The 25,734-nt window shown below is 43.1% G+C and overlaps 1 protein-coding gene across 1 annotated transcript in view; it reads right to left on the reverse strand.

Annotated features, from left to right (window-relative positions):
- ITGB1 (integrin subunit beta 1) overlaps positions 1 to 24,512 on the reverse strand; it is a 47,961-nt gene extending 23,449 nt beyond the window's left edge. Inside the window, 5 exon segments of the mRNA XM_081345097.1 lie at positions 11,525 to 11,610; positions 12,209 to 12,278; positions 24,091 to 24,107; positions 24,110 to 24,241; positions 24,244 to 24,512. Coding sequence (XP_081201223.1) covers positions 11,525 to 11,610; positions 12,209 to 12,278; positions 24,091 to 24,107; positions 24,110 to 24,241; positions 24,244 to 24,316 — 378 coding nt within the window. The 5' untranslated portion in view covers positions 24,317 to 24,512.
- Between the last annotated feature and the right edge of the window lie 1,222 nt (positions 24,513 to 25,734).

Here is a 25,734-nt window from a genome sequence, read left to right on the forward strand (position 1 = left end):
AAAAAAAATCTCCCGTTCATAGCATCTAACTAGTTCCTGCACTAAAAGCCAGCAAAAAGTACCATTAGAATAGTTCATTAGTTCATTTGTTAAAAATGTTATTTTTACAGTCTGACATGATGGATAAAAATTCTTGCAATTGCCAAAAAGTATAGTCAAGGAAGCAGGAAACACTGCAGATTATATCTGTGAAATGGACCAGCTCATACGTATTGATCTTCTAGATTTACTTAAAAATAGTGGAAAATCTCCAATAGACAAACGTTTCTATATCTCACCTTTACATTTGAGATATAGAAATACAAAGCTAGATTTCAAAACATATGTCTGGGCTATACCATTTCAGTTAATAAGTCAGGATTCATATGATAAATTGTTCCCTAAACAAGCAGCAAGGAATCTGAGATGAAGCCTAAGATATATATAAAAATTTGCCCAAACTGGAAAATTAGGCTTACAAACGAGGAATCAAAATTTAAAAAATTTCAAAATTCAAATTATATTTCAAATGAATGCAAAAGCTGTGGTATCTTTGTCCAATTGCATTATCTGTATGTAGTCTCTGCTCTTGTAATGTGACAAGGAGACTATAATTAAATTCAGACAGTGTGACTCCAGAGAAGCATGGTTTTTAAATAATCATGAGGCAGCACTATAATACAGACAGAGAAGGCCAAATGAAAGGACAAAGTTAAAGGAGAATATTTAAACAATGTATTCTTCACCCTATCAACTCAAGTCCTAAAAAACAGAATTCACCCTGATTATGAATTGTAAATAATGTTGTTGTTAGCTGCGAAGTCATGTCCAACTCATTGCGAGCCCATGGACAACATTTCTCCAGGCCTTCCTGTCCTCATACCATCTTCTGGAGTCCATGTAAGTTCACACCTACTGCTTTAGTGACTCCATCCAGCCACCTCATTCTCTGTCGTCCCCTTCTTCTCTTGCCCTCAATCTTTCCCAGCATTAGGCTCTTCTCCAGTGAGTCCTTCCTTCTCATTAGGCGGCCAAAGTATATATAAAAATAATGGGTGGTTAAAAGAAAGATTAGGACTGTTTTTGCATTTGAAAAGATTTCAGCTACTTTGCATAAATTCAAGAAAACTGTGTAGCTCCAAAATGATTTCTGATCAGACTGAACCAAACTGTGTCACTCTTAATAGATACCGGATGTACCATTAATGCAAGCTAAATATCTTTACTCTCTGAGGGCCCTCACACAAAAAACCAAGCAGAAGCACTTTCCTAAATGCTCAAAGCATAAAGCAAGAAACTTCTCTGCCTTCAAATGGATGAGGGTTTTGTTGAATCTTGTCAGAACAAGAAGAGGGAACAGATATGCTAATCTTCAAATTTCCAGACCTGCAGTGATGAATGAAAGGAAGGGGGGGAAACTGGAACATAAAGGTCTGAGGAAAAAAAATCCCTTTTCTTTGCACTTACTGAATGTGATTTTTCTTCCACTAAGCCTAGATCATAGAAAGGTGCCAGGAGAAGACTCTTAACTAGCATTATGATTTTTACACTCTATTAACACTGTAAAAGCTGATTTTCTTCTCTCCCTGCCTGTTAAGTATTCTGGAAACTTAAGATTGTTTATCCAACTAATGTTGTGGAAGAACTCATCCATAACTCCCATTATCTCTAGCACATGGCAACCCAGTGCAATCCTGAATTTTGCTCTTCTGTTCAACAAGAAGGCAGTAGTAATAAGGATAACTTACCAGAAAACAGATAAGACAAACATAGCCAATGAACTCAAATCTCCTTGTTCATCTCTTTGTCTAAAACACCAAACAGTTCCATTAGTTGGCAAAGGCAAGCATTCTGTTGGTGTTCTCTGCCCTCATTCCCTTTTTAGTTTATTACAGGCTTTTCCTAACAGCTGGTCACAAAACCACAAAAGACCAAGTCAAATCTCCTGCAGAAATCTAAATTTATTCTAAGCGAAAGCACCAAGAAACATCACTCTGCACCCTGTTCCTAAACACATTTAATAAAGAAAATTTTCCATCAGAATTTCTAACCCTGCATAAGTTAAATTTTTGGTTCAATTTTTGAATATAATTCATTTTATAATTGGTTTTGGTAGGAAAAGAAAATCTGTAACCAGGAAAGTAAGGATCAATCTTAGGATGTCTCCTTAGTGAGACTAGAATCAAGGATCTCATTGCAATGCTACTAAGTCTGCCGTCAGACTGGAAGAACAGTCTATGTCAGACATGTCAAACACAAATCCTGCGGGCTGGATCCGGAAATGGCAAGGGACCAGCCCCCGCTGCCCCAGCCCTGGCCCACCTCAACCGGGCTGGATGCCCTCCTGGGTAACGCACAAGAAACAGTAAGTGCTCAGGGGCTGGTGGTGTGCAGCAGCAGCACTTGCAGCTCATTTGCTTCAGCCTGCCCCTCCCCTCCCAGCCTAACCCCGTCACGCCTGCACACGCCCAGCATTGCCAGGCCTTTCCTTGTCGGCTCTCGTTTGCTGCACCTTTCCTCACTTCAGCCATGGCATTCTGTAAGCCTAGCGCCCCAGGGCATGCCCAGCATGTGGGATGAAAGGCACGGAGATGGTAGTGTGCGATGGCACAAACCGAGCATCGGCCGGCTCCCAGTCACCCTCTCCGCCACGTGGTAGGGCTGGAGACGGGAACACAACAATCATGCAGAGCCGCAGCCTGGAACTGCTGGCCAGCTCCCAGTCGCCCTCTCCGCCATGTGGTAGGGCTGGAGAGGGGAACGCAGAAGTCATGCAGAGATGCAGCCTGGGACTGCCAGTGCCCAGCTGTTGTGATTCAGGGTCAGCCTGTGGGTTCGGCAGTTGGGTCGGACGACTCAGAGGAGGAGGAGGGGGGTGTTGAACAGCTTGCTGAGGGGGTTGGAGAGCTTGCTAATGAGAGCCCTCAGCCAGGCCCCTCCCACCTGGTCACGACGGAGACCCAGCTGTGTGAGCCTGACAGCGTGGATGAAGATGACCCACAGCTGGCCCTGTTCAAGGACGCCCGACGCAGGAGGCAGTCAATCAGGAGTAAACAGAGGAAGGCAATGGGGCACCTCGGAAGGAGGCAGAGAGAAGCCACACCCTGAACTGTATAAAAGGGGAATGCGTGGGAGGGCTGGTTTGCTGAAGGCAACCGCTTGAAAGCTCCTGTTTCTTGGTTCGTGTCTTGTTTGTATCAATAAATTTGGCAAGCTTAATTCCAGCCTCTTGCCTTCTTGTAAAAGGGGTTGTCCCTGCCTTTTCTACAGGGCCGGTAGCAGGCTGGTACAGAACACCAGCAATGTGTGAACCTCTTTGGCCGCTGGAGAGAAAGGTGTGTGTGTGTGTGTGTGTGTGTGTGCACGCGTGCCCGTGAGAGAGAGGCAGAGAGACAGGAGGGGAAGAAGAAGAAGCCAAGGTGTTACAAAAAAGGGGAGCTCTGCGTTGGGGAGGTGGTGTGGAGGCAGGCAAGAAAGCAAACTCGCAGATTGGCTTTGTGGTCTATTCTTGCTGCCTCCCCTCCCTAAAATCCAGGCGATAATAGAACTCTTTGGATTGAATGGGAAAGTTAAGAGGAATTGGTGTGAATTGAAATTAAAAGTCAACCCCCCCAATTATTTTGTCGGACATGTAAAGTGTTTCTTGCTCCTACGTCCTCTCATCTGCTCTTTTATAATTTAATCCAGCCTTACCCAAACTAATGTCTTTTGGGTGTCATGGACCACAGTTCCCATCATCCAGTGGCTATTTAGATGTATTTAAATATTTGCTTCTTCTGCCTAATTTATTAAATCAACATCTAATTCAAAATTAAGTTTCTGAGAAATCCAGGGTGGTTTGCAAGAAAACTCTCAAAGACAGCTATAGTAAAGCATCACTAGCACTGCTTAAAACAATATTAAGCGTGTGTATTTTAAGAAAGAAAAATATTAGTAGTAATGTACTTAGTGCTGTTTGACCATAAAATGTGTTGTTATTCTACATATGCCTAGCTGAACAGTGCGTTTGGAGATGCCTCTAAATGGGTGAGGGATGCAATGTTCATATTTTCCTTGGGAGAAAGTTCTATAATTGGGGTGCTGTCTCTGAGAAGGCTCTCCTCTTGGCCACTGTTCTATAAACCAAACCAGGGGGACCATCTGGTTTAAATGGATGGTAAACAAAGGCTGGAGGCTAAAACATATGACAAACGTTTGTGGGAATTGGGTGTGTCTACCTTAGTGAAAAGGACTAAGGGTGGTGACATGATAGCAATGTTCTAATAGTTGATGGGCTGCCACAGAGAAGAAGGGGTCAACCCTTTCCAAAGCATCAGAAGGCAATAACAGATGGAAACTAATCAAGAAGAAAACCAGCCTAGAACTAAGGACTTGTGAAAACAACTAACTAGTGAAAAGGCTTGCCTTCAGAAGTTGTGGATGCTCTATCACTGGAGGCTTTTAAGTAGAGATTGGATATTCCGTTGTCTGGAATGGTATAGGTCCCCTGCTTGAGCAGGGGCTTGGACTAAAGACCTCAAAGTTCTCTTCCAACTCTTATCTTTGAGAGAAGCACTACCAACCTCTCCCCCTCTCCTTGTTCCTTCCTAAGCACAGAGAGAGAGAGGGAGGGAGGGAGGGAGGGAGAGAAGGAAGGAAGGAGAGGGAAACAGGAAGAAAGGGAAGGAAGGAAGGAAGGGAGATTGGAATAAGAGAGAGGAAGGGTCTGAGGGAAGTCCTGCCTTAGCACTTGGCCACCAGCAGCCCTGCAGCCCTTTCACCATCTCCTGGTGGTCTCTCATCCTATTTCTGAGCATGCTTTGGTTACAAAGCCAGGACTTCTCACATGGAGAGGGAGTGGGTCTTCCTCTGACCCACGCACTTTGCCCTCCTGCACCCACCATGAGCAATTTGGCCAAGGAGAGCGAGCACAGCAACAGCAGCCCTGAGGAGGAGGTAAGTGCAGCTGGGTGCCCCCTCAGGGAACTGCGGCTGGTCTAGACAGGGCTGTGGGGTCCTGGTGCCACGGGAACTCAAGGGCTGGGCTGGGCGCTTGACCTCCGCTTCCTAGGGCTCTGGGCAGTCTGTGCCACTGTCCAGGGGCCCCCTGCACAGCCTGAGGCTCAGTGAAGTTCCTCCAGTGGACCATGCCCCGGCGCTTGCCCGAGTCCCACCCCCCTCCACTGGAGACCCTCAGATCCACCCCAGTCCTGCCCACGCCCGCCTGATGCGAGTGATGTTGAGCTGGCCACACCCACCCAGTAGGCCACGCCCATGCCAGCCACGCCCCCGCCCACCAAGAGTGACCACACTGCTGATGCAGCCCTCAATGAAATTGAGTTTGACACCCCTGGTGTATGTGATGTTTAATGGTAATGATTTGTTGATATGCCAATTAGTGTAAAGTTTATTTTTGCAAAACGTTAACCATTTTCCTCTTAGTATTACCAACAAATGATCCAAAATCAGAACAGGTTTGTCCCATAAAATATTTGACAATGGTCTAGCAAATAGGAGGAGGAAAGAATATTAGATATGCTTGCTACTTTGACACATTTACAAAAATAATAAAGGTGGGACATGAATTAAATAAATGTAATAAGAGCAGAATGCTAGCTCAATATATCTATCCTGTGCCATTAGGTTTTCTTTTATTTTAGTCAACTGAAACTGAATTGCCTCTACAATTATCTATTCAATTGTTGGTGTCAGGTGAAGAATTTAAGATTATTCAGATACATTCTATAAAGATCATCTAGGTGTTATGAAATAGGTGGCAATGAGTTTGGACTGGGCCATCAAACCCTTCTTCGAGCATTCCATTTCATCTTAATACAGCCCCAAGGTATGGCAGCTTGTATGTGTCAGGTAACCGATGAAAATGACCATCACTTTTCTGACAGAACTGACAGGTATCAAAGCCAGTTGGAGTATGATGCCAACTTAAAGCAATCTTCAGCCTAAATAGTATAAGCCAGGGGTAGGCAACCTCAGCTCTTTTATGGCTCATGGACTTCAACTCCCAGAAATCCTGAGTCAGCTGACTCAGGAATTCTGGGAGTTGAAGTCCATGAGCCATAAAAGAGCCGAGGCTGCCTACCCCTGGTATAAGCTAACCAAGTACAAAGATCATATCAAGTATGTTAATTCATCAGAATCAGAAGAAACAGTATATTGCCAAGGGAAGATAAAAAAAGATGGGGAGTTCTAAGTGGTAAAGTCAACAGGAAGTAATATTCTGTATCACAGGAGTGAGCATGTTTTTCTTAAGACTGCTAACAGGAATTTAAAAATAGGATAAAGGATAGGCCTACCAAATACTCAGCAGTAAATGCTGGACCTGATGGCAGAACATATTGCTCCTTTCAATGTGAACAATCATGAAGCCCCATGGTTGAAACTGATATAATGAATTCAAATTAGATTTAATCCATTTTAATCCATTTTCTTCTTTTTTCTCTTCCTGGTTGTGAGAGATCCAAATTTAAAGGATAAAATGTGATTTGATACATAGATGGAATTCACCTGTTGGGAATACCTTAAACCAATTATCTTTTTTTCTAGGATTATTCAGCTACCCAAGAAAAGATACAGCTGCTTTAAAGTGCTCCTAGTAGGTTTTTGACTATGTCTCATTTTGCCCTTTGAAACTGGATCTATGTAAGGTCTAATTTTATCTCACATTTTTATGAGATATAGAGCAGTTTCATTAATTAAATTTATATGCTGCCCATCTTGCTATTGAAAGAGACTGAGTGACTTTAAATTTAGATCCCCTTGCTTGCCATTTCCACCATATTATTCTATCATACTAAGGCATAACTCACTTCTAAAGCACATGATTAGTCTAACACAACATAGTGAGGGGTATGGATCCAGTGAGAAAAATGAAGTGCATATGTTAGCCATAGTATCTTTCCACAAACACAGCAAAGATTTTTGATAATTATTATTTTTTGCTTGTTTTTGAGAAGTGTAAAGACACTCTCCTCCCACTTGGAAGTTTGAGAGTTCCAGGTAGTGGCAGATGTTTCTTAAGAGTGTAAAGAAAAAAATATCTGCTGCGAACTCCATATAGGCCTCAGGAAGGGCATCTGGCCAGTAAATGCTCAGGTCCACCCGGTCACCTCAATTCTATCCTAAATTAAGGACTACAGGATCACAAAAAGAAAAAAAAAGCTTGTTTTCCTGCGATGACCTACATTTAGTATTTAATGTGCTTTGTCACATTTCTAGCCCACTCTATGGCCGGATTAGAACAACTCCACAAATGTTTTCTTGTTTTGAGCAGAAAATTGATATTCTTATCCAATTCCTAGACTTCAAAATGATGTCTTAATTTCAGATAGCCACAGCCAACAATATATTGCCAATTTTTAACAAGGGACACTCCAGTCAGAGATGACTGAGAGAAGGGAGATGAACATTTACTGGATGGCTCAGAAAAACAAAGTTGTGTGAAAAATACAAGACTGATTAATGCTGTTAATCTTTAGGTCTCAGATCTTTTTCAAGGGCCTTCTCTACTTGACATCCTTTACGCAGGTTTGAACCGCAGTCTGTGAGGTGCCTGGTCTTCTACTGTGGCTAGCAGGCTGCTGTAAGCAAATTCTTTCTTGCTTCTCCTTTCTATATTATCTCATGAGCTAATAGGATTGCAGTTTTAATTTTTATCTTGCTAGTTTTTTATTAATAAGAGGCTCTCCTCCAAGCCATCTCCAGAACAACATCTACAGGTAGTCCTCAACTTATGGCTATTCATAGTTATGATGTTGCTGAAAAAAGCGACTTTCAACCTGGTCTTTGCACTTATGATCATTTCAACATTCCCATAGTCATTGTGCTCCAGGTGGTTAGCAACTGACATGCATTTGCAGCATCCCAGTCACATGACAGTCATCTTCAACTTTCCTAGCGACTTCTGATAAGCAAAGTCAATAGAGCAGGAGTCTTCAAACTTGGCCCTTTTATGACTTGTGGACTGACTGCTCAGCCAGCCTGCTCAGCATGCTGGCTAAGGAATTCTGGGAGTTGAAGTCTGTAAGTCATAAAAGGGCCAAGTTTGAAGACCCCTGCAATAGAGGAAGCCAAATTTGATTAATAATTGCAGTAAACAGTCATAAAATCAGGCATGACTTAACAATTGTACAGTTTAGGATAGTGATGGCGAACCTTTTAGAGACTGAGTGCCCAAACTGCAACCCAAAATGCACTTATGTATCGCTGGGTGCCAGGTGGGTGTGGCAGACTGGGTGGGTATGGCCACCTTGATGGTGCTCCTGGGGAGGGATGCCTGTGGGGGCTGGGCAGGGTTGGGGGAGATCCATGGGATCTCTGGCGGGTGGGGTGGTGGGCAGGAGGCTCGTCCTGCAGGGTGAGGTCAAGTGAGGGAGAGGGCAGGGCAGTGGTTAGGGTTAGGCCGCCGCTGCTTTCCCCCAGGCCAGAGCCAGAGTGCCCCGCCGCTGCTCACATCCAGTGGCGAAGGTGTAGTTTAGGAGGCAGCAGCAGGGCGTAGCCCCGGTGTGGTCCAGCAGCAGCAGCAGCAACAACAAAGCTCTCATTCCCCACTCAAGCGGCCACCAGTGGCTCCTTGGCTCCATCCAAGTTGAAGAAAGGCGCAGCAGCAGGATTGCTCTCAATAAGGCGGGTGTACACGAGCAAGCAGTGCACCTGGCTCTTATTGTTTGAGAGCAATCCCGTTGCTGTGCCTCCGCTTTCAACTTGGGATGGAGCCGAGGTACCCAAACCGCTGCACTGCCTGCCTCCCCTTCCCCCTCTCCCCTTTGCCTCGGGCCGGCGCCACCAGCACCTTGCTCAGGTCCATTAGGCTGCCACTGCCGAGAAGAATGGTGAGTTTTTGTGTCCGCCTGCCGGCAAGGCAAACAATAGGTCAGGAGATGGTGGCTGGCTGGGGAGGGAGAATCATGGCTGCTGGGGGGGGAATCTGCCAAGCCTCAGGATAGCAGCATTGGCAGCTCCCCCCACCTGGCCCGTTTCTCTGGCTCTGTAATCGGTAGCAGCTCCTTAGCAAGCGCACCACGGCCCTCACTGTCAAAGTTTCCATTGCACAAGCTTCCTGGAGCTGAGAAGTGCAGTTACTGAGTTGCCAGGCGGGTCTAGTGGGAGGCATTGCCTTCTGCTTTTCCTGCTAAGGCATTGGCTGCTGGTATTGCCCTGAGAGGAAGGCGCGGTGACTGGTTGGCGGCCATGCCACAAATGGGGATTGATCATCTCCCAAACCCCACCACTGTCAAAGGAGGAGGAGGAAAGGGGAGAAGAAAGGGAAATTGGCCGAGCCGGCCAAGCACCGAAGCCCTGCAGAAAAAAGCGGAGTCTCTTTGTGAGCCTGCCTAGCCCGCATCAGCCTTGCACTCCACAGCACGCTGCAGCTGATCCGAGGCATGGACAGCACGGCTGACGGGTGAGCGCGTAGCAGACTCGCACACAGACTCCACTGTTTGCGGCAGCCCTTCTGATCAGCTACAGCAACCCTAACCCCATCACTGTCAAAGGAAAAAAGCGGAATCTGTGTGCGCTCCTGCCTTGCCTGTATCAGCCAGGCTCTCCATGGTGTGCTGCAGCTGACCAGAAGCGCCGCCAAAACCAGCGGATTCTGTGTGCATGTCTGCTATGCACTCACCCCTCAGCCGTGCTCTCCATGCCTTGGATCAGCTACAGCATGACACTGGCCCAAGGTATAAGGGGGAGGGGGAGGATTTTCGCTGCCAGACTCTTTAACTTCTTAAAAGTTTACTTGATGCAGAATGAAGATCCTTCCCTTTCTGTATTAAGTTATACAGTCTGGTAGCAAAAATCCAATAGCGGGGGAAAAATCCCAGTCTCATGCACGGGGAATCTGCCCCACCTGCCTCCGTTTCTCCTCCCCATGCTTCGGGTTGGTGTCACCAGCAGCTTGCAGTTCCATTAGCAACTAGCAAGACGGAGCTGTCTGGCATCATGGGAAGGTAACTGGCATTCAGGTTGGGCAGGATCTCACACTGAGAGGTAATCCTGGGAGGCAGCGTTCAGAACTTTGGCACTGTCAAGTGCTCCCCACAAATGTTCAGCTGCTTGCACTACAGCTCTGGTGGGGGCAGCACAATCAGCATGGTGCTCACTTGCGCCTTGAAGGCACCCTGCTCTTTATAGAAGATCTGGGAAGTGTCCTGATTCTGCAAGATGCTGAGGTAGCCGCGCTCCCAGTCCTCGCCTCTCTCTTGGTCACATCACCAGATGGTCACCACGATTTTGGCTTTCAGTGCTGAGAGGCAGCCTGTCCAGAGAAATGGTCAGCGGAAAGATGACTTCGTCAGTGTACACGATGGGCTCCTCAGGGGGGATGGCCACTCCAGTCAATCCCGGGGTACCATGGCCATGGATCAGGAGCACCGGAAACTCCCAGAAGGTGCTTCTGTTGGCGGCTCCAGCCACGCCCTCCTCCACTGCTTCACCAAGGAAGGCCTCATCTCCAACGCTGCCGCCAGCCGGGCTGATGCTGGCCAGGGCAGGGCCGAGAGTGAGCCTACCAGTTCCCCCCAGGGCAGCCGCAGAGCGCCACCGGCTCCCGAGCGGCACCACAGGACCAGCAGGAAGCAGACAATCTCACCCAGATAGAGATGGTTCCTCCGGGTCAAGACCTGGTAGCGGCCTGCCTCCCCCCAGGGCCGGGAAATACATGAAATAGTCGCACTGGGACCCCATGCCGGTGGGCTGACCAGGTAGTGGACGAGCTCCCAGCTGGGTTGTACGACATGGCTACTTCTGTTCTGGCGACTGCTGGTGGGGCTCATGGTGGCGGGGCTGGGGCGGAACGGCATAGGTGGCTGGGGTCCCCCCTGGTCAGGCTCCAGCTAGGTGGGTGCCGAAGGAGAGAAGCGCAAGGTGAGGCCCGCAGGAGACGGATTTGGGGCAGGATCCACAGGTCCGTTAGGCTGCCGCCACCACCCAGAGGCTTGACTCGCCCAGCCAGCACAAAGAAGGCAAAATGGCCGGCTAGCAAGCCTCATGTAGAGCATGCCCATGCCCAGCAAGCCAAAGGCCACCCCGAGCAGGGAAAGCCAGATCCCCATTGGCGCCATGGCCCCCCCAGTCCCAGCCAGGATTGCGTGCCTCCCCCCATCTCTGCTGGGCCCGGGCATCCTTGACACTAATGGGAATCCGGCTTTCCCCACTCAGGATGGCCTTTTGCCTGCTGGGCTTGGGTGTGCACCTCTACGTGGGGCTTGCTAGCTGGCTACATCGCCTCATTTGTGCTGGGTGGGGTTGCCGCTCTGGGCGGCAGCAGCCTAATGGACTTGTGCGAGCTGCTGACAGCAGCAGCTGCGCGCATGCCCACACAAATGGCTGTGTGCCACCTGTGGCACACGTGCAATAGGTTCGCCACCACAGGTTTAGGAAATTCTGGTTCCAATTGTATTCTTAAGTCAAGGACTACCTGTGGTTACCAAATTTATACATATCTATAAATATAAATCATGTAAATTCATAACAACACATAATTTGAATTAATTACACAATTATAAGTTATGTAATACCAATACTGTTTTGAAATAGTTAAAATACGTACTATATTTTTACACCATCCACAATCTGGGCCAGCTTGTATACAATCAGCACATGATTTTGCATTAGCATTTATACAAATGCTCCCACCTATAAGAAACATATGATCAGATTTTGTAAAAATGCAATCAAAGAGCTAATTTAAGTTATAATTAGTATGTCTTTCTCCATATTCCAACTATTCACCATGTAGTTATTAGTGCTATTGTAAAAGTAATTTCTTATATGGAAGGCAGCTCCTAATATTTGTGTGCGTAACTGACTGTGCCGTATATTTAGCTTCATGCACAGTGAAAATCAACACAGAGTAGAATAAATACAGGCTGAAATTTTTACATGTAAAAAATCTGGATAGGAAGTTTTAGGGTTGTATTTCCTTGTGTTTTATTAATTGTCCAGAAGATTAAAATATACTGGAAGAATAGAGAATGCACAGAATTTTATATAAGACCTTAGTGACACAACAGTTTCAAGTTTTCTAAAATAATTTAAAATCCTCCAGGTGGCCTGCAGCATTATTTAGAAGGTAAAGCTCAGTCCCTTTCCAGGAAAGAAATCGGTGCTGATTTCTTTATCCTGTGTCAACACAGTCATAATTCCAGCTGTTAAAAAGAATACAATGCTTTCCAGATGAATTCAGAATGGATGTAAACTATACGAATTCAAATTTTAAAATTATTCCACTTACTTTGTTGGGCAAATCCATACGGTATGAGGCAATTTAATATTCCAACCAAGAGAAGAAAATGGAAATGTATCTGTTAAATAAAAGAAAAACAATTAGATTTAGATTTAGATTTATTGAGATTTTTATACCGCCCTTCTCCCAAAGGGACTCAGGGCGGTTCACAGGGCATAAATATAAACAAAAATTAAATTATCTGGTTTAAGTATCTGCATAAGGTTTAACAAATGTGGTTCAGACAATATAGTAGACAATTTTGACAACTGCATTGCAAAAATCGTGTATTTCTTTATTTTACGGAAAAACCTTAGATTAATGGAGCACTAATTAACGTTGTCCATGAGGTCACGATGGGTTGGACACGACTTCGCAACTAACAACAAAATTAGCAATGTACCAAATAACCATTTTTTTCACCAGACTTTCTTTTAAATTTTCTTTAGTTTATAAAACTGTAAAAAGTATTTACATTCAAAAGCATTATAAAACACATTAGAAAATCTATTTAAAACATCTAATATAGCATTTGTTTTTTTCACTGCAATTGTAACATAGTAACAATTTAAATTATGACATTTAACTAAATTGGCATTTATCAACAACGTATTATGCAGATAAAGCAACTTGACAAGGGTGAAGAAAGGAGCATAACAAATGACTGAACATAAAGCACTTTTATGGAAATGAGTTTTTCTCTTCCTTTTGTTCTTTTATTAGGAACTCTTTCAAAGTTCTCTTTTTCACTGATATAGGTCAGGGGAAGGCAACCTTGGCTCCTTTATGACTCGTGGACTTCAACTCCCAGAATTCCTGAAGTCCACAAGTCATAAAAGAGCCAAGGTTGCCTACCCCTGGTATTAGATAGTCCGCAACTTATGACCAGTTGCTTAGTGACCATTTGAAATTACAATGAACTTTCCTAGAATTATTTATGATCCAGTTTTGAAGTTCCCTTTCCCAGTCATGTGATTGCATTTTGGGTGCTTGGCAACCAGCCCTCATTTATGGCTGTTTGTAGCATCCCACATTCATGGACCGTGATTTATGTTGGGTTTTTTCCCGATAAACTGATTTTTACTTTGATTTCTTGGCAACAAAACACCCACTAGGTACAATAGGCTTACTTAATGACCTTGACATTTGCTTAACAATAGTTGCAAAAAAGTTTGTAAAATTAGGTGCAGTGATCCAGTTTATGACTGGCACAACTTAATTCTGGGCTCAATTACAGTTGTAAATTGAGGACTACCTGTACCACAAGAAAGTATTTTTTTTCTTTTCCAAGTAACCTGGAAAAACTTTAAAACCATTTATATGTTACAGAGGTAACAGAATCTTTCCCCCCATGAAGAGGCTTCAAGGATAGACTTCTTCGAAATATTGAAACAATTTTATGACTACTCCTGAACAAAGGGAACACATAGGTTGGATATCCAAAGTACATAATGCATGAAACATAATGCAAAACTTACTTTGATACTCTCTTTAACCAAGACAAAAGCTGAGCCGTCCATTTATAATCCATTAGTCATATAGATCAAACCTACATTTCTAATAACTAACAGAATTAATCACTCTACCAAGACATATAACCAACATATTTTCAGTATCATATTCCCTGCATTTGATCAAGTGGATTGTGATTAAAAAAATTCACGCAATGTACATATTGAAATTGCCATAAGACTGTTACATTTGCGGCAAAATATTAACATTGCATATATTCTCCTACATGGGTATCTTATCTGTAGATACCCAGAGATGAGATAATGAAGTGTCATATAAACCTGACCCTTTCGAATTTGTATTGTAACATTGCATACAAGTAGATAAATGGTGGGGCTTGTGACATGACACCATGATACGTGTTTTTCATTTTGATGAAACCTTTCTTTGTTATGAATGCCCATGCTCCTCTGCTAACCAGAAAAAAAAGATGTTTAATATAACTAGAGATGCCTTCTCATTCCCATACTCCAGGAAACAAATTACATCAACCTAGGGGAAAAATTGGTGAAAGCATAGTCTTAAACCATGTGTAAACCTTCCCACTGGCGAACTCAACATTAAAGAAACTCCATGGCCTTAAGGTGCCATAAGAGATAATTTTTTATTAAATACACATCCCGGCATGAAGAAGTAAAATGAACTCTAGTTTTCCATAGAGAAATTCTGGTTAGTTAACAACAGCTTTTCATAACCCCCACCTACCATGTGTTCACGTTGCCCAAACACATTCTTTCTGTTTGTTATGGAAATGGTCCACTTCTCTGCCAGACACCTGCTTTAGATGACCTTGCTTCTCACAGTCCATGGACAGCTTCCTGAAAATCCCGTTTCTTTCCCCGACTCTCCCCCCCTCCATTTCTATGGCAAATCGAGCGGCTACAGAGGTTAGCAAGCATCTTAGCAATTCAACCTTGATACCATAAGGATAACATGCACCCAAAAGATTTTCTTACTAAAACTCCTCCCTGAATATGTATGATGTATGTGTATGTGAGTATGTATATATAATTTAAAAACTCACATTTGTTAAGTACACTTTAGAACATGTTTTATATGCTATTGTATGTCTTAAATACAACACTAATTCTAGAATGTACCTTAATGCTTATAAAATTGGATGTGGGGTTTTTTTTATGTGCTAAAGAGACTGTACTAGAATGGAAGTTACCGTATTTTTCGGACCATAAGACGCACTTTTTTCCCCCCAAAGTGGGGGGGGGGAAACAAGGGTGCGTCTTATGGTCCGAAGGTGATCCGTATGGCCAGCCCCAACCTCCGCAAGTGAAAGCAAGGGAGATTGTAATTGGCTCCTGCAATTTCCCTGCGTCCCAGCTTTCTCTTGCAGAAGGCAGGCTGAAACGGAGCAAGGAATGCGAATCGGCCGATCTCGCGCTCCTGCATTCTCCTCCGCTCGGTTTCAGCTTTTCTTGCTACAAGAGAAAGCAGGCTGAAACAAAGCAAGGGAGATTCCCTCGCTCCGTTTCAGCCTGCTTTCTCTTGTAGCAAGAAAAGCTGAAACCGAGCGGAGGAGAATGCAGGAGCGCGAGATTGGCCGATTCGCATTCCTTGCTCCGTTTCAGCCTGCCTTCTGCAAGAGAAAGCCGGGCCGCAGGGCTGCCTCCGTAGGTACTGCTCTAACGCGGAGAGGGAAGGACAAAGAGGGAGGCAAGGAAGAAAGAAGGAAGGAAGGAAAGAAGGAAGGGACAATGGGAGAGGGAGGGAGAGAGAGAGGGAGGGAGAAAGAAAAGTAGAGAGAGAGAAAGAGGGAGAGAAGGAGAAAGAGGGAGGGAAACAGAGGAAGAGGGAGAAATAGAGGGAAAGAGAAAAATAGAGAGGGAGAGAAAGAGGGAGAGAGAGAAGCAGAAAGAAAGGGAGGGAAATAGAGGGAGAGAGAAAGAGGGAGAGGGAAAGAGGGAGAGAAAGAAAGGGAGAGAGAGACAAGGAGAAAGAAAGAGGGAGGGAAATAGAGGAAGAGGGAGAAATAGAGGGAAAGAGAAAAATAGGGAGAAGGAGAAAGAAAGGGAGGGAAACAGGGAGAGAGAGAAAGAGGGAGAAATAGAGGGAAAGAGAAAAATAGGGAAAGAAGGAAAGAGAAAGAGAGAAAGAAGGAGAGGAGAAAGAAAGAGGGAGGGGGAGAGAGGGAGAGAAAGAGAAGGAGAGAGAGAAATTAAATTAGTAACATGATTGTTAAGTGAATCTGGTTTCCCCACTAACTTTGCTTGTCAGAAGGTTGCAAAAGGCAATCACATGACCCTGGAACAATGTGACCATCATAAATATGAATCGATTGCCAAGTATCCGAATGTAAATCACATGACCCTGGGGATGCTGCAATGGTCATAAGTGTGAAAATGGTCATAAGTTGCTTTTTTCAGTGCCATCGTAACTTTGTACAGTCACTAAGTAAATCGTTGTAAGTCGAGGACTACCTGTACTTTATCATTTTTTTCCTTTTTTAGGGGGGGGGGCGCGTCAGGTTTTTGACACGTTGCTGGGTGACATTGCCTTGTCCTAAAAGTGGTACAATGGATGAAAAGGTTGAAAAGCCCTGTTTTAGTATACTGGTACTATTTGGTTCAGAATATTTTTTTTCTTGTTTTCCTGCTTTAAAAAATGGGTGCGTCTTATGGTCAGGTGCGTCTTATGGTCCGAAAAATACGGTACATACTGACTGAAGAGAGAGAGAGAAGAGTTACAAAATGCACCTTCACTGTGGAAGAGAAGGATCTTATAACAGAGGTCCCAGGTGCCCTTTTGGGCACCAGGCTCCGGTTCCGTGCAGAGAGGTTTTTCTGTGGTTTTCTGTGGGCTGCCTGCATCCCAAAGATTGTTTGCTTGTTTGTGCGGACCAGTCGCTAGCATGCCGCAGCCCTGTACTGGTCTACCGACTGAGGGTTGAAAATCTGCCCCAGTCATAATAAGTGACAGCAGCCAGACTCTACAGAAGCCAAGTCAGATGGAATATTGCTCGACTTTTTACAAGTAGTTCTTGAACTACGACTGGTCCCCTAATGAGATGTGGTGGCACAGTAGTAAGAATGCAGTATTGCAGGCTAATTCTGATAACTGCCAGGAGTTCCATTTTCACCACTTCAAGGTTGACTCATCTTCCATCTTTTCAGGGTCAGTAAAATGAGGACCCAGAATGTTGGGGGCAATATGCTGACTCTGTAGACCACTTAGAGAGGGCTGTAAAGCACTGTGAAGTGGTATGTAAGTCTAATTGCTATTGCTATTAATGACTGATCAGTGTTCTGACAAACTTCATTAAGGCTATTTACAACCCGGATTCAAAGTTCTGACTGTTGGTCTCTCCCCACAATCATGCAATCGCATTTTGGATGCTTGACAACTGGGCCATATTTATGGTCGCTTATAACATTGTGCAGTCACATGAACATGATTTATAGTATTATTATTTTTTGCTGGAAAATAGCATTCTGGCAAAAAAGTGCCCACCAGTGGTCACTTTGCTTAACGATCACATCTGCTTAACGACCACTGCAGAAAAAGGTTGTAAAATTGGTTGTGATCATATGGTGGCCTGCTTAACAACTGGCCTGACTTATGACCTTAATTCCAGGTTCAAAAAGGCTTATGAGGACTATTTGCATAGGTTGGAACATCTGGTCTAACAGAAACATATTCATTAAAAATCAAGATAAAGGTCTTTGGAGTCCTTATGAAATGAGGCAATAGAATTCAACAAAAAACAAGTGCAGGAAAATAACATACTGTTTATAACAGGCAGCACAAATTTTTTTCTCTTCCGGAAAAAGAAATTTGTCATTTCCTTTAGCATTCTGACTTTTTAAATAGTTCACCTATAAAAACTGTTGCACACAAGAACTGGATATAAAAATATTAAATGCTTGACAACTTTTAATTACTGATCAGCTTTCAATTGCAGAAAAGTGTGGTTTTATTTTGAAAACAAAAGTTACTATGGCTATTATACTGACACTGTGAATAAAATGAAATTACCCATAATCACAGAAAAAAACAGTTCAAAAGCTCTGCTTTGAAAAGACTGAAACAAAAGTGCTTCATCGATCACTGGCTGAGTTTTGAAAGAGACAAAGAAAGGGCAAGAAAAGACATGCATTATAAAATGTCACTGAATTTGCACATACAACTACTATTCAGGCAGTCCTCATCTTATGACAGGTCACTTAGTGACTGTTCAAACTTATGACTGGTCCCCCAAAAGATATTTATGATCTGGTTCTGAATGCATTTCAGGTGCCTGGCAATTAGCATGCATTAACAGCTGTTTGCAGTGCCCTGCAATCAGATAACAGAATACCAGAGTTCGAATGGACCCCCTGCTTAAGTAGGAGAACCTATAGCATTTCAGACAAAGGCTGCCCGGTCTCTTCTTAAAAGCCTCCAGTGATGGAGCACCCACAACTTCTCAAGGCAAGCTGTTCCACTGATTAATTATTCTCACCTGTCAGGAAATTTCTTCTTAGTCCTAGGCTGCTTCTCTCCTTGATTACTTTCCATCCATTGCTTCATGTCCTGTCTTCAGGTGCTTTGGAGAATAGATTGACCCCTTCTTCTTTGTGACAGCCCCTCAACTATTGGAACACTGCTGTCATGGCACCCCTAATCCTTCTTTTCATTAAATTAGACATACCCAATTCATGTGACCGTTCCTCACATGTTTTAGCATCCAGGCCCCTAATCAAATGACTGGGATTGATGACATTTTTGCAAAAACTGTATTTCTGGGTTTTGGCAAAAATGGCTCACTATGAACAATGAGTTTGCTTCACAACCATGGACTCATTTAATTATCATGGTGATTTACTGCCACAAAAAGGCAGTAAAATCAAACCAATCATATGATGACTCACTTTACAACCGTCATGGTTTATGACTGTAATGGGCAGGCTCAATTATGATTGCTGAGGACCACCTATATATTGTTTTCAGTGCAATGGACTAATGCATGTATCCTTTTGCAATTTATGCATGAAGTTTTTTACATGCTATTTACAACTAAAATGACTTCAAACTTAATTTATGTAAAAATATGCAGAGCATACACTCCTGAATACATTTGAAGGAAGATTCAGGCAAAATTGAACAGGTTCAAATTAACCAACAATTGGAAACTATTGGGAAAGAATGAGGGAATTGATTGAAGTGTGTTAGATAAAAAGCTCTATATAACTGAAAGGGTGCCAAAAAAAACGGTATGATCTGTTCTCTGTCACAATGGCCTGTCATCCCTGTGCCTTTAGAAGTTGAACTCATATTTTGATTTTGTATAAATACAGTAAAAACAGTGGCCTTCCCAAATCAAATATAACCCCCTTTTGCCCAAATACTTAGAGAAGAAAAAAATAAAATGTACCTATAATATTATTTATTTATTTGATATTTACCCAACCTTTCCTCTCTGAGCTCAAGGCAGCAAGAGTAGCACTCTGAGGAAGCAGGGTTGAGTCACTGAGTGAGTTTCTGTGGCTGAGGATGTGCTTAAACCTCTCCAACCCCCCCCCCCATCTTAATCCAGCTTCTTGACACTCTGCTGCACTACTTTTTTTTAACTCATTTCTTACTTTCCTGTAAACAACACAGAAATTACAAATCAGTTTAAAGAAAAAAAACACCTTAAGAAGTTAAACTTCGCAGGAGAATAATATATTCTAAAAATATGTATCTGTTTTCAATGTACCTGTTTTCATATTTCATGTAATACTAAAGCCAGGATACCTCTCCAGTGTTATGTAAAGCATTTATGTAAAATGCATGTTATTACAGGTCCATCATATCCCACAAAAGCAGTGAATTCCATTCAATGTCCAAGTTTGTTACTGAAGATTCGGGCTACATTTATTTATTCTTGATAAAATTCGCCTGCAAGTAATCCCTAGGCCTAGACGACTGTAATCGTGCCTGCCCATTATGGTCATATATTCTGATGGTCGTTAAGTGAACATAGTGGTTGTAAGAACAAACTTACTGTTTGCTATGGTGCAGTTTTACTGAAAACTGGAAGTAAGTCCGTTTTCAGCAAAACCATCAAAAAACAGTCATGTAACCACAGGATGCTTCAAATAGCAGCAAATGTGGCCTCACTGCTGAGCAGAAGTACAATCATGTGATCATGGGTGGGAACCAATAAAACTTTGAATCTGAGTTTCAAGTCCCTTTTAGGTTGTAACTTTGAATGGTTGCTAAACAACCAGTCATAAGCCGAGGATTGCTGTATAGCTGATGATTCTAATGCAGGGGTCCCTAACCCCTAGTCTGTGGACCAGTACTGGGCCGTGGCATACCAGGAACCGGTCCACACAAACAATGAAAGCCCTATCTGCAGGATGCAGGCAGCACACAAAACCACGCACCCTCTGATCTGTGGAAAAACCTCTCTCCATGTAACCGGTCCATGGTGCCCAAAAGGTTGAGGACCTCTGTTATAATGAACACTAAAGAAGTACAGAAAAGCACTGCTTTTTCCTGGGTCAACCTTTTGGTTCATCTAGGCCACTATTGGAGAATGGTCTGCTAACTACTATTCAAATTATTTATTGACAGCAGGGGTGAGGAATGATGCTCCTTTTATGACTTGTGGACTTCAACTCCCAGAATTCTTGAGCCAGGCCTGGGGGTTGAAATCCACGTCATAAAGGGGCCATAGTTCCCCATCTCTGATCTACAGCGTCTGGGTAGACTAATTTTAAAAGCTGACGGCAGAAGACACATTCAGACAAGAATTTTTCCACTCCCATCTGCAGATATTACAAATGTAAGACTGGATCTCCAGAATGCAAAATATACCTATTTATCACTGAAGCTAGTCCTCTCCTTTAAAACAGGGGAATACTATTATCAATCGACCAACTCCTGATTTGTCAGTGAGCACTTACAGCATTTAGAAATTAAATATGTTCAAAGAAGAGGAATTTATTCCGTTTAACCGTTAATGAATCAGCTTGTACACATAAGCAGAAGCCAAACTTTAATCCTTTTATATTCTCACAACTGGAAGGAAAAAAAACCACAGTTACAAGTTCAGGTCTTAAGGGAACGATATTTGTTCAGACATTTTTGCTTTTAATTTATTCTGTAGGGTAAAAATGGGGAATGGGAGTGCATTAGTCCAGATCCATCAGTACTAATTACAAAGCAAGAAACTATTGTCTATAGAGCTGACTACTCATTTTTTAGGATACGTAAGTCTGCTTACTCATTTCCTTAAGCTATTTTTTTCTTTTTGCAACACCCTGGTGAGTAATCTGCTTTATCATTATTTGATTTTTATACTGCAGTTTGGTGCCCGAGGCAGAAAATCTTTCTGGTTAACTCTAGTTCTTCCATTTGGAACTGCTAATTAGATTCCTAGTTTAATCATGGTCCAGAGAAGTGAAGGGTTATCCAAAATTAGAATATATCATTCTCTATTATACATTTCATGCAATTTATATCAACTGTAACATTTAAAAAAACCTTCAAAAGGCTAACTTGTCCCTTTATTGCGAGTAATACATTTCTAGCATAATGATTAACAAGCAAATGGAAGACTAAGACATACGCCAACCACAAAGAAGCTAGATTTACTGAGTTTAACTGTCTACAATGTCTGGTTAAATTAATTCTGAAAACTGTTGGAAGCAGACTCAGGAAAGTCACTGACAAAACAAATCTCTATTTCAATAATCCTGTCTTGTCTTACATTATATATGTAAGACAAGATGGAGTTGTCTTATATATGCTTAGCATGGAAAAGATATGTAGAATATTTAAGTCTTCTATATTACTGAAAAAAATTAAAGGCTAGTGACAGAGAAGTTAAATGTCACTTGACAGACGTTCTATAATATACACTGTATTTGCCCAATAGGAAAATGAAATTTTCCCTATTAACAATCAGTTCTGATTTATTTACTTAGCACATGGCAAATCAGCTCTGAATTAAAGGATCTTATGACAAGGAAGGGAGGGATGAATCTAAAATTCTGCATATGTATATCAAAAACCACCATTTCTGGGTTTTCTCCCATTGTTTCTAAAGGGAAATAATTCAATCTCATCCATTTCAGAGACCATAAATATTTCATTATAGTTTGTTTTGGTTAGGATTATTTTACTGCTATTAGAATCAAAAAAGATTTATGTTCCCATATAGTCATGTCCCCCCATCCCCTGCATGCAAGAGTTACCCATTTTGCTTCTGATTCAGACTTCCAGGATGGAGGAAGCAAACAGAGAACATATTTGCAAAATTGGATTTTTTTTTACTAAGAAGGCAAACATTGCCTTTGCCTTCAGTCAGTCATCATGTGGATCAACCCCTTAGCACATCCTTGTAAGGAATAAAGGATCGGGGCTTTGAGAAGTTTATAGTCTTTCAATATTTCAAAAGTAGAACAACAGAGGCATCAATAAAATCTTCTGATCGTAAGATAAAGGCCCAAGTTAACTTAGTCAGCTTCATGCCATCATAGGATATGAACCAAGTAAAACAATTCGTTTTGTGTATCTGAAAGCGACAATAATTCAGAATCACAATACTACCCAGACTGCCTTTATTTTCAGGCAAATCCAGGTGCTACCAAAGTTCACAAAATAGTATGCAATCTTTCAAGTACTGTTCATCAAACAAGATGGCAAAAAATTGAAACAAAAATGGGAGTAGGGAATAACTAATGGAATTGGCAATTTGATGAAATGCATGCAATATTCACGCTAGGTTCTGTTGGAGAGAATAGATCCTGTGGCTCTTGAAGCATCCAACAAATTATATAATTTAATGTGACAGAAAGAAGAAATAGCTAAATATATGGAAGTAATCATCAACAATATATATTTAATTCAAATTAAGCTGAAACTGAATTTAAATCAAAATTACTCTTTTTTAATAGCCCACTCTTTCATTATAGTATGATCTACTTCTTGGATCTCAGTCCCCAAAATATTGTATACCCAGATTTTACTTTTAAGCCAGTCTTTTGCTGAAGCAAATAATACTGTTTTTTACAAACAAAATCCAGGAATTGTTATAATTCTCTGTCTTTGGGTCAAATATAGTTCTTTAATAAATTGAAAACCAACGTACAGTAGAAGGAATTAGTTCTTGCAACAACACAGCCAAATATAATTTGAACTGATGCCCAAGATAAAACCAATTTGCCAAAATAGGCAAGCAACTGTGCCTTCCGCTGCAATGTTATTAGAACAATAGCAATCAATGCCAAAGTGACATTTCTAATAATACTTCAGAAGAAACAGCAATGCAGCAATTAAGGACTGGTTTGGATAGAGAAAAATCTTGCTTAGTTATGAGTCAATGCCTACTTCAAAAGGTGGGCAAAGAGTTCAATGGCCAACAATTTTCTGAATGCTTTAATCAGGGTAATTTAATGTCTCGGAAAAGAATGAAATCACCCTAAAAATATTAGCAATGGAAATGCAGTGTTAAACATTCCCTAGAGACAAAGAGGAAGTTTCTATAAAAAGATGTTAATATTCATATGTAAATATATTACTGCAAGCTCCAAGTACTGTAATTGTATCAGATACACAAGAGGACGAATGAAAAAAAATATCACTACCAAAAACGTTGGGGGAATGAAATGCAGTATCTTCAGGAAACAGAATGTACAAAGATATCCTATGAGTTCAACTGCAGGTAAATATAGCTGAAAGAAAACTACACTGGTTATAACTTCTCCTGGATCTATTTTGAAGTTACTTTTTATAAAAATACTAGGGTAGCTTTAGGATCAAGAAGTTGCAAACGTCGGGCTTTTTCCACGCACATTTACTCAGCTGCATTCATGAGCTTATTCCCAGGCAGGCAGGGCCCTTGAGGGTTAACCCCGAGATCAAACTCCACAAAGAGCCCTGGCAAAAACACGGATCGGAAACTAATATTAGTATCGTGTGAATCCTTACATGGAAAACGCGAGTTTCCATCCGCCACTAAGGCAGTACAGATCGCTGTTGGGTTTGCTTGGAGCCTTTAGTTTCCCCCCCCCCAAACAGACAATTCACGGGGGCCGGTTTCGGGGGGGGGAGAATCCACGCCTCCCCTTTCCGCGCCAGAACAAAAGACCTCGGGAAGGACTTTCATTACTTCCCAGCCCGCCTCGGATTTCACTCCAGGAGCTCAAGATCTTCTCCCTTCCTTCTCTAGCAGCCCCGCCACCCACCCCACACTAAAAGTCCGATCCTGAGTCCGGGGGGCTCCGGAAAGGGACCCCGGGCGATCCTTCGGATAAGGGGAATAAGACGGGAGGGGGGGCACCGTCCCGCTCATCCCGCAGCCCATCCACACGAATAAAGGTGAAAGGGAGGAGACACGAATCGCTTTGCCGCCGCTTGCCCCCCCCTTCCTCCCCCCCAAACCCTCGCAGCCTTACCCGTGCCATGGCCGGGCTCGCCTCTGGTGCGTCTGGCCCCGAGGAGAAGCTGGCTGGCGGTGCAGGAAAGCTCCTTTCTGGCCCTTCTCCGCCGGGCCTGCTCTCTCCGGGGCGGTGTCCAGCGGGTCCCTCACTCCTCCGTTCCTTCCCCAGTGTGGCAGGCCCGGGAAAAGAAACAACCAGACCCGCCAGCGCCGCTGCTCCCTGTTCGCCTCCGGAAGCGCATTCCTCGCTGCTGCCGTCAGGCGGGGCGGGGCGTGCAAGGCGCTGAACTGGGCCCTCGGGCACGTCGGAGCGCGGTGGGGCTTTCCCCGCCCGTCCCGGAGCTGGCGGGATCCTGCTGTTCCCTCAAGACCCGCCCGAAGGAAGCGAGGCGCTTTGCAGCCCCGCACCTCGTGCAGGATCCGACGCGCAACTTTGTGGACTTCTCTGTGCCGGAAGTGAACCTTGAGGTTTAGGAGGCAGGTTGCTGCTAGTAAGCGGAGAGGATCGTCGTCTGAAGTCTGGGATTAGTTGAACTAGAAGGGGTTTCCTGATTAGGACCCGAGCTTATAAAATGAAGCTCATCTTTGCTAAACCAGGATCAAGCATCTTGCTTGGGGGTACACGAGGATCTGAGCTATACGTACATCATAAATGGCTGGATTTGCATGGCGCGGCAAAGCACAAGCCAACCACATTGTGCTTTGGTGTTTTGTATGAATGCAACATGTTCATATTACCAATAAAGGAGAACATGTATAGCTCAGGGTTGAAATAAGGGGTCCTTGGTGCTCTCTGAGCTTGGTTGTTTTTTTGCATACGTTTCATTACCCAAACTAGGCAACATTATCAGTACTGATGTTGCCTAGTTTGGGTAATGAAACAACTGCAAGAAAACAAACAAGCTCAGAGAGCACCAAGGACCTCACACAAATAAGTGTCCCTATTAGGGACTTTTAGAACCCATCCTCACAGCCAAATTAAAATACTGTCTACCAGAGACTGATAGCCAATTGAAGGAAAGGAATTGGTTAATTCCCATCCCACCCAGGAGGACAACAGCCATTAATCCCTCCCAACATGATGGGAATTTCGGTGGTTGCCTAGAAGGGTGAGCTTAGTGACTAAGAAGGAGCAGGAGTTGAGATCAGACTTGCAGTGAAGCAGGAGAAAGCCTTCATGGTCTTTCTCAAAAGCCCTCCTTTCTGAACATGGATAGTAAATTATTCAGAAAATCTGCTAAACCTGGCTTTAGAAATAATCTTTCTGACAAGTCATGGGCAAGGAGAAGGTGTATGGGATGAAGCTGGAAGTAGGTCTCATTTGATAATTTCTCAATGACCAGCCCAGGGCGTTTCTGTTCCAAGTGATTTTGGCAAGATGTGGACTGGAAAAAAATCCTAGATAGTTCTTGGTTTTTGCAGGCCAGATATCATAGCAATATTGTAAACTTGCAGTGCATTTTAATTTTTTCCCCCAATATTCTAGAAAAATGTTTCTCAACCTGACTTCAGGTTCCAGAATTAATGTACAATGTTCCAAAGTGATTCTAACCAGCCTATAAAGGTTAAAAAGTAGATCAGTTTTAATGAAAAGGAAAATACCAAGCACAATCCAACTCGTAAAGCAGGGGTGTCAAACTCAATTTCACTGAGGGCCGCA

This window comes from Vipera berus, assembly GCF_964194415.1.
Source record: "Vipera berus genome assembly, chromosome: Z".
NCBI classification, from domain to species: Eukaryota; Metazoa; Chordata; class Lepidosauria; order Squamata; family Viperidae; genus Vipera; species Vipera berus.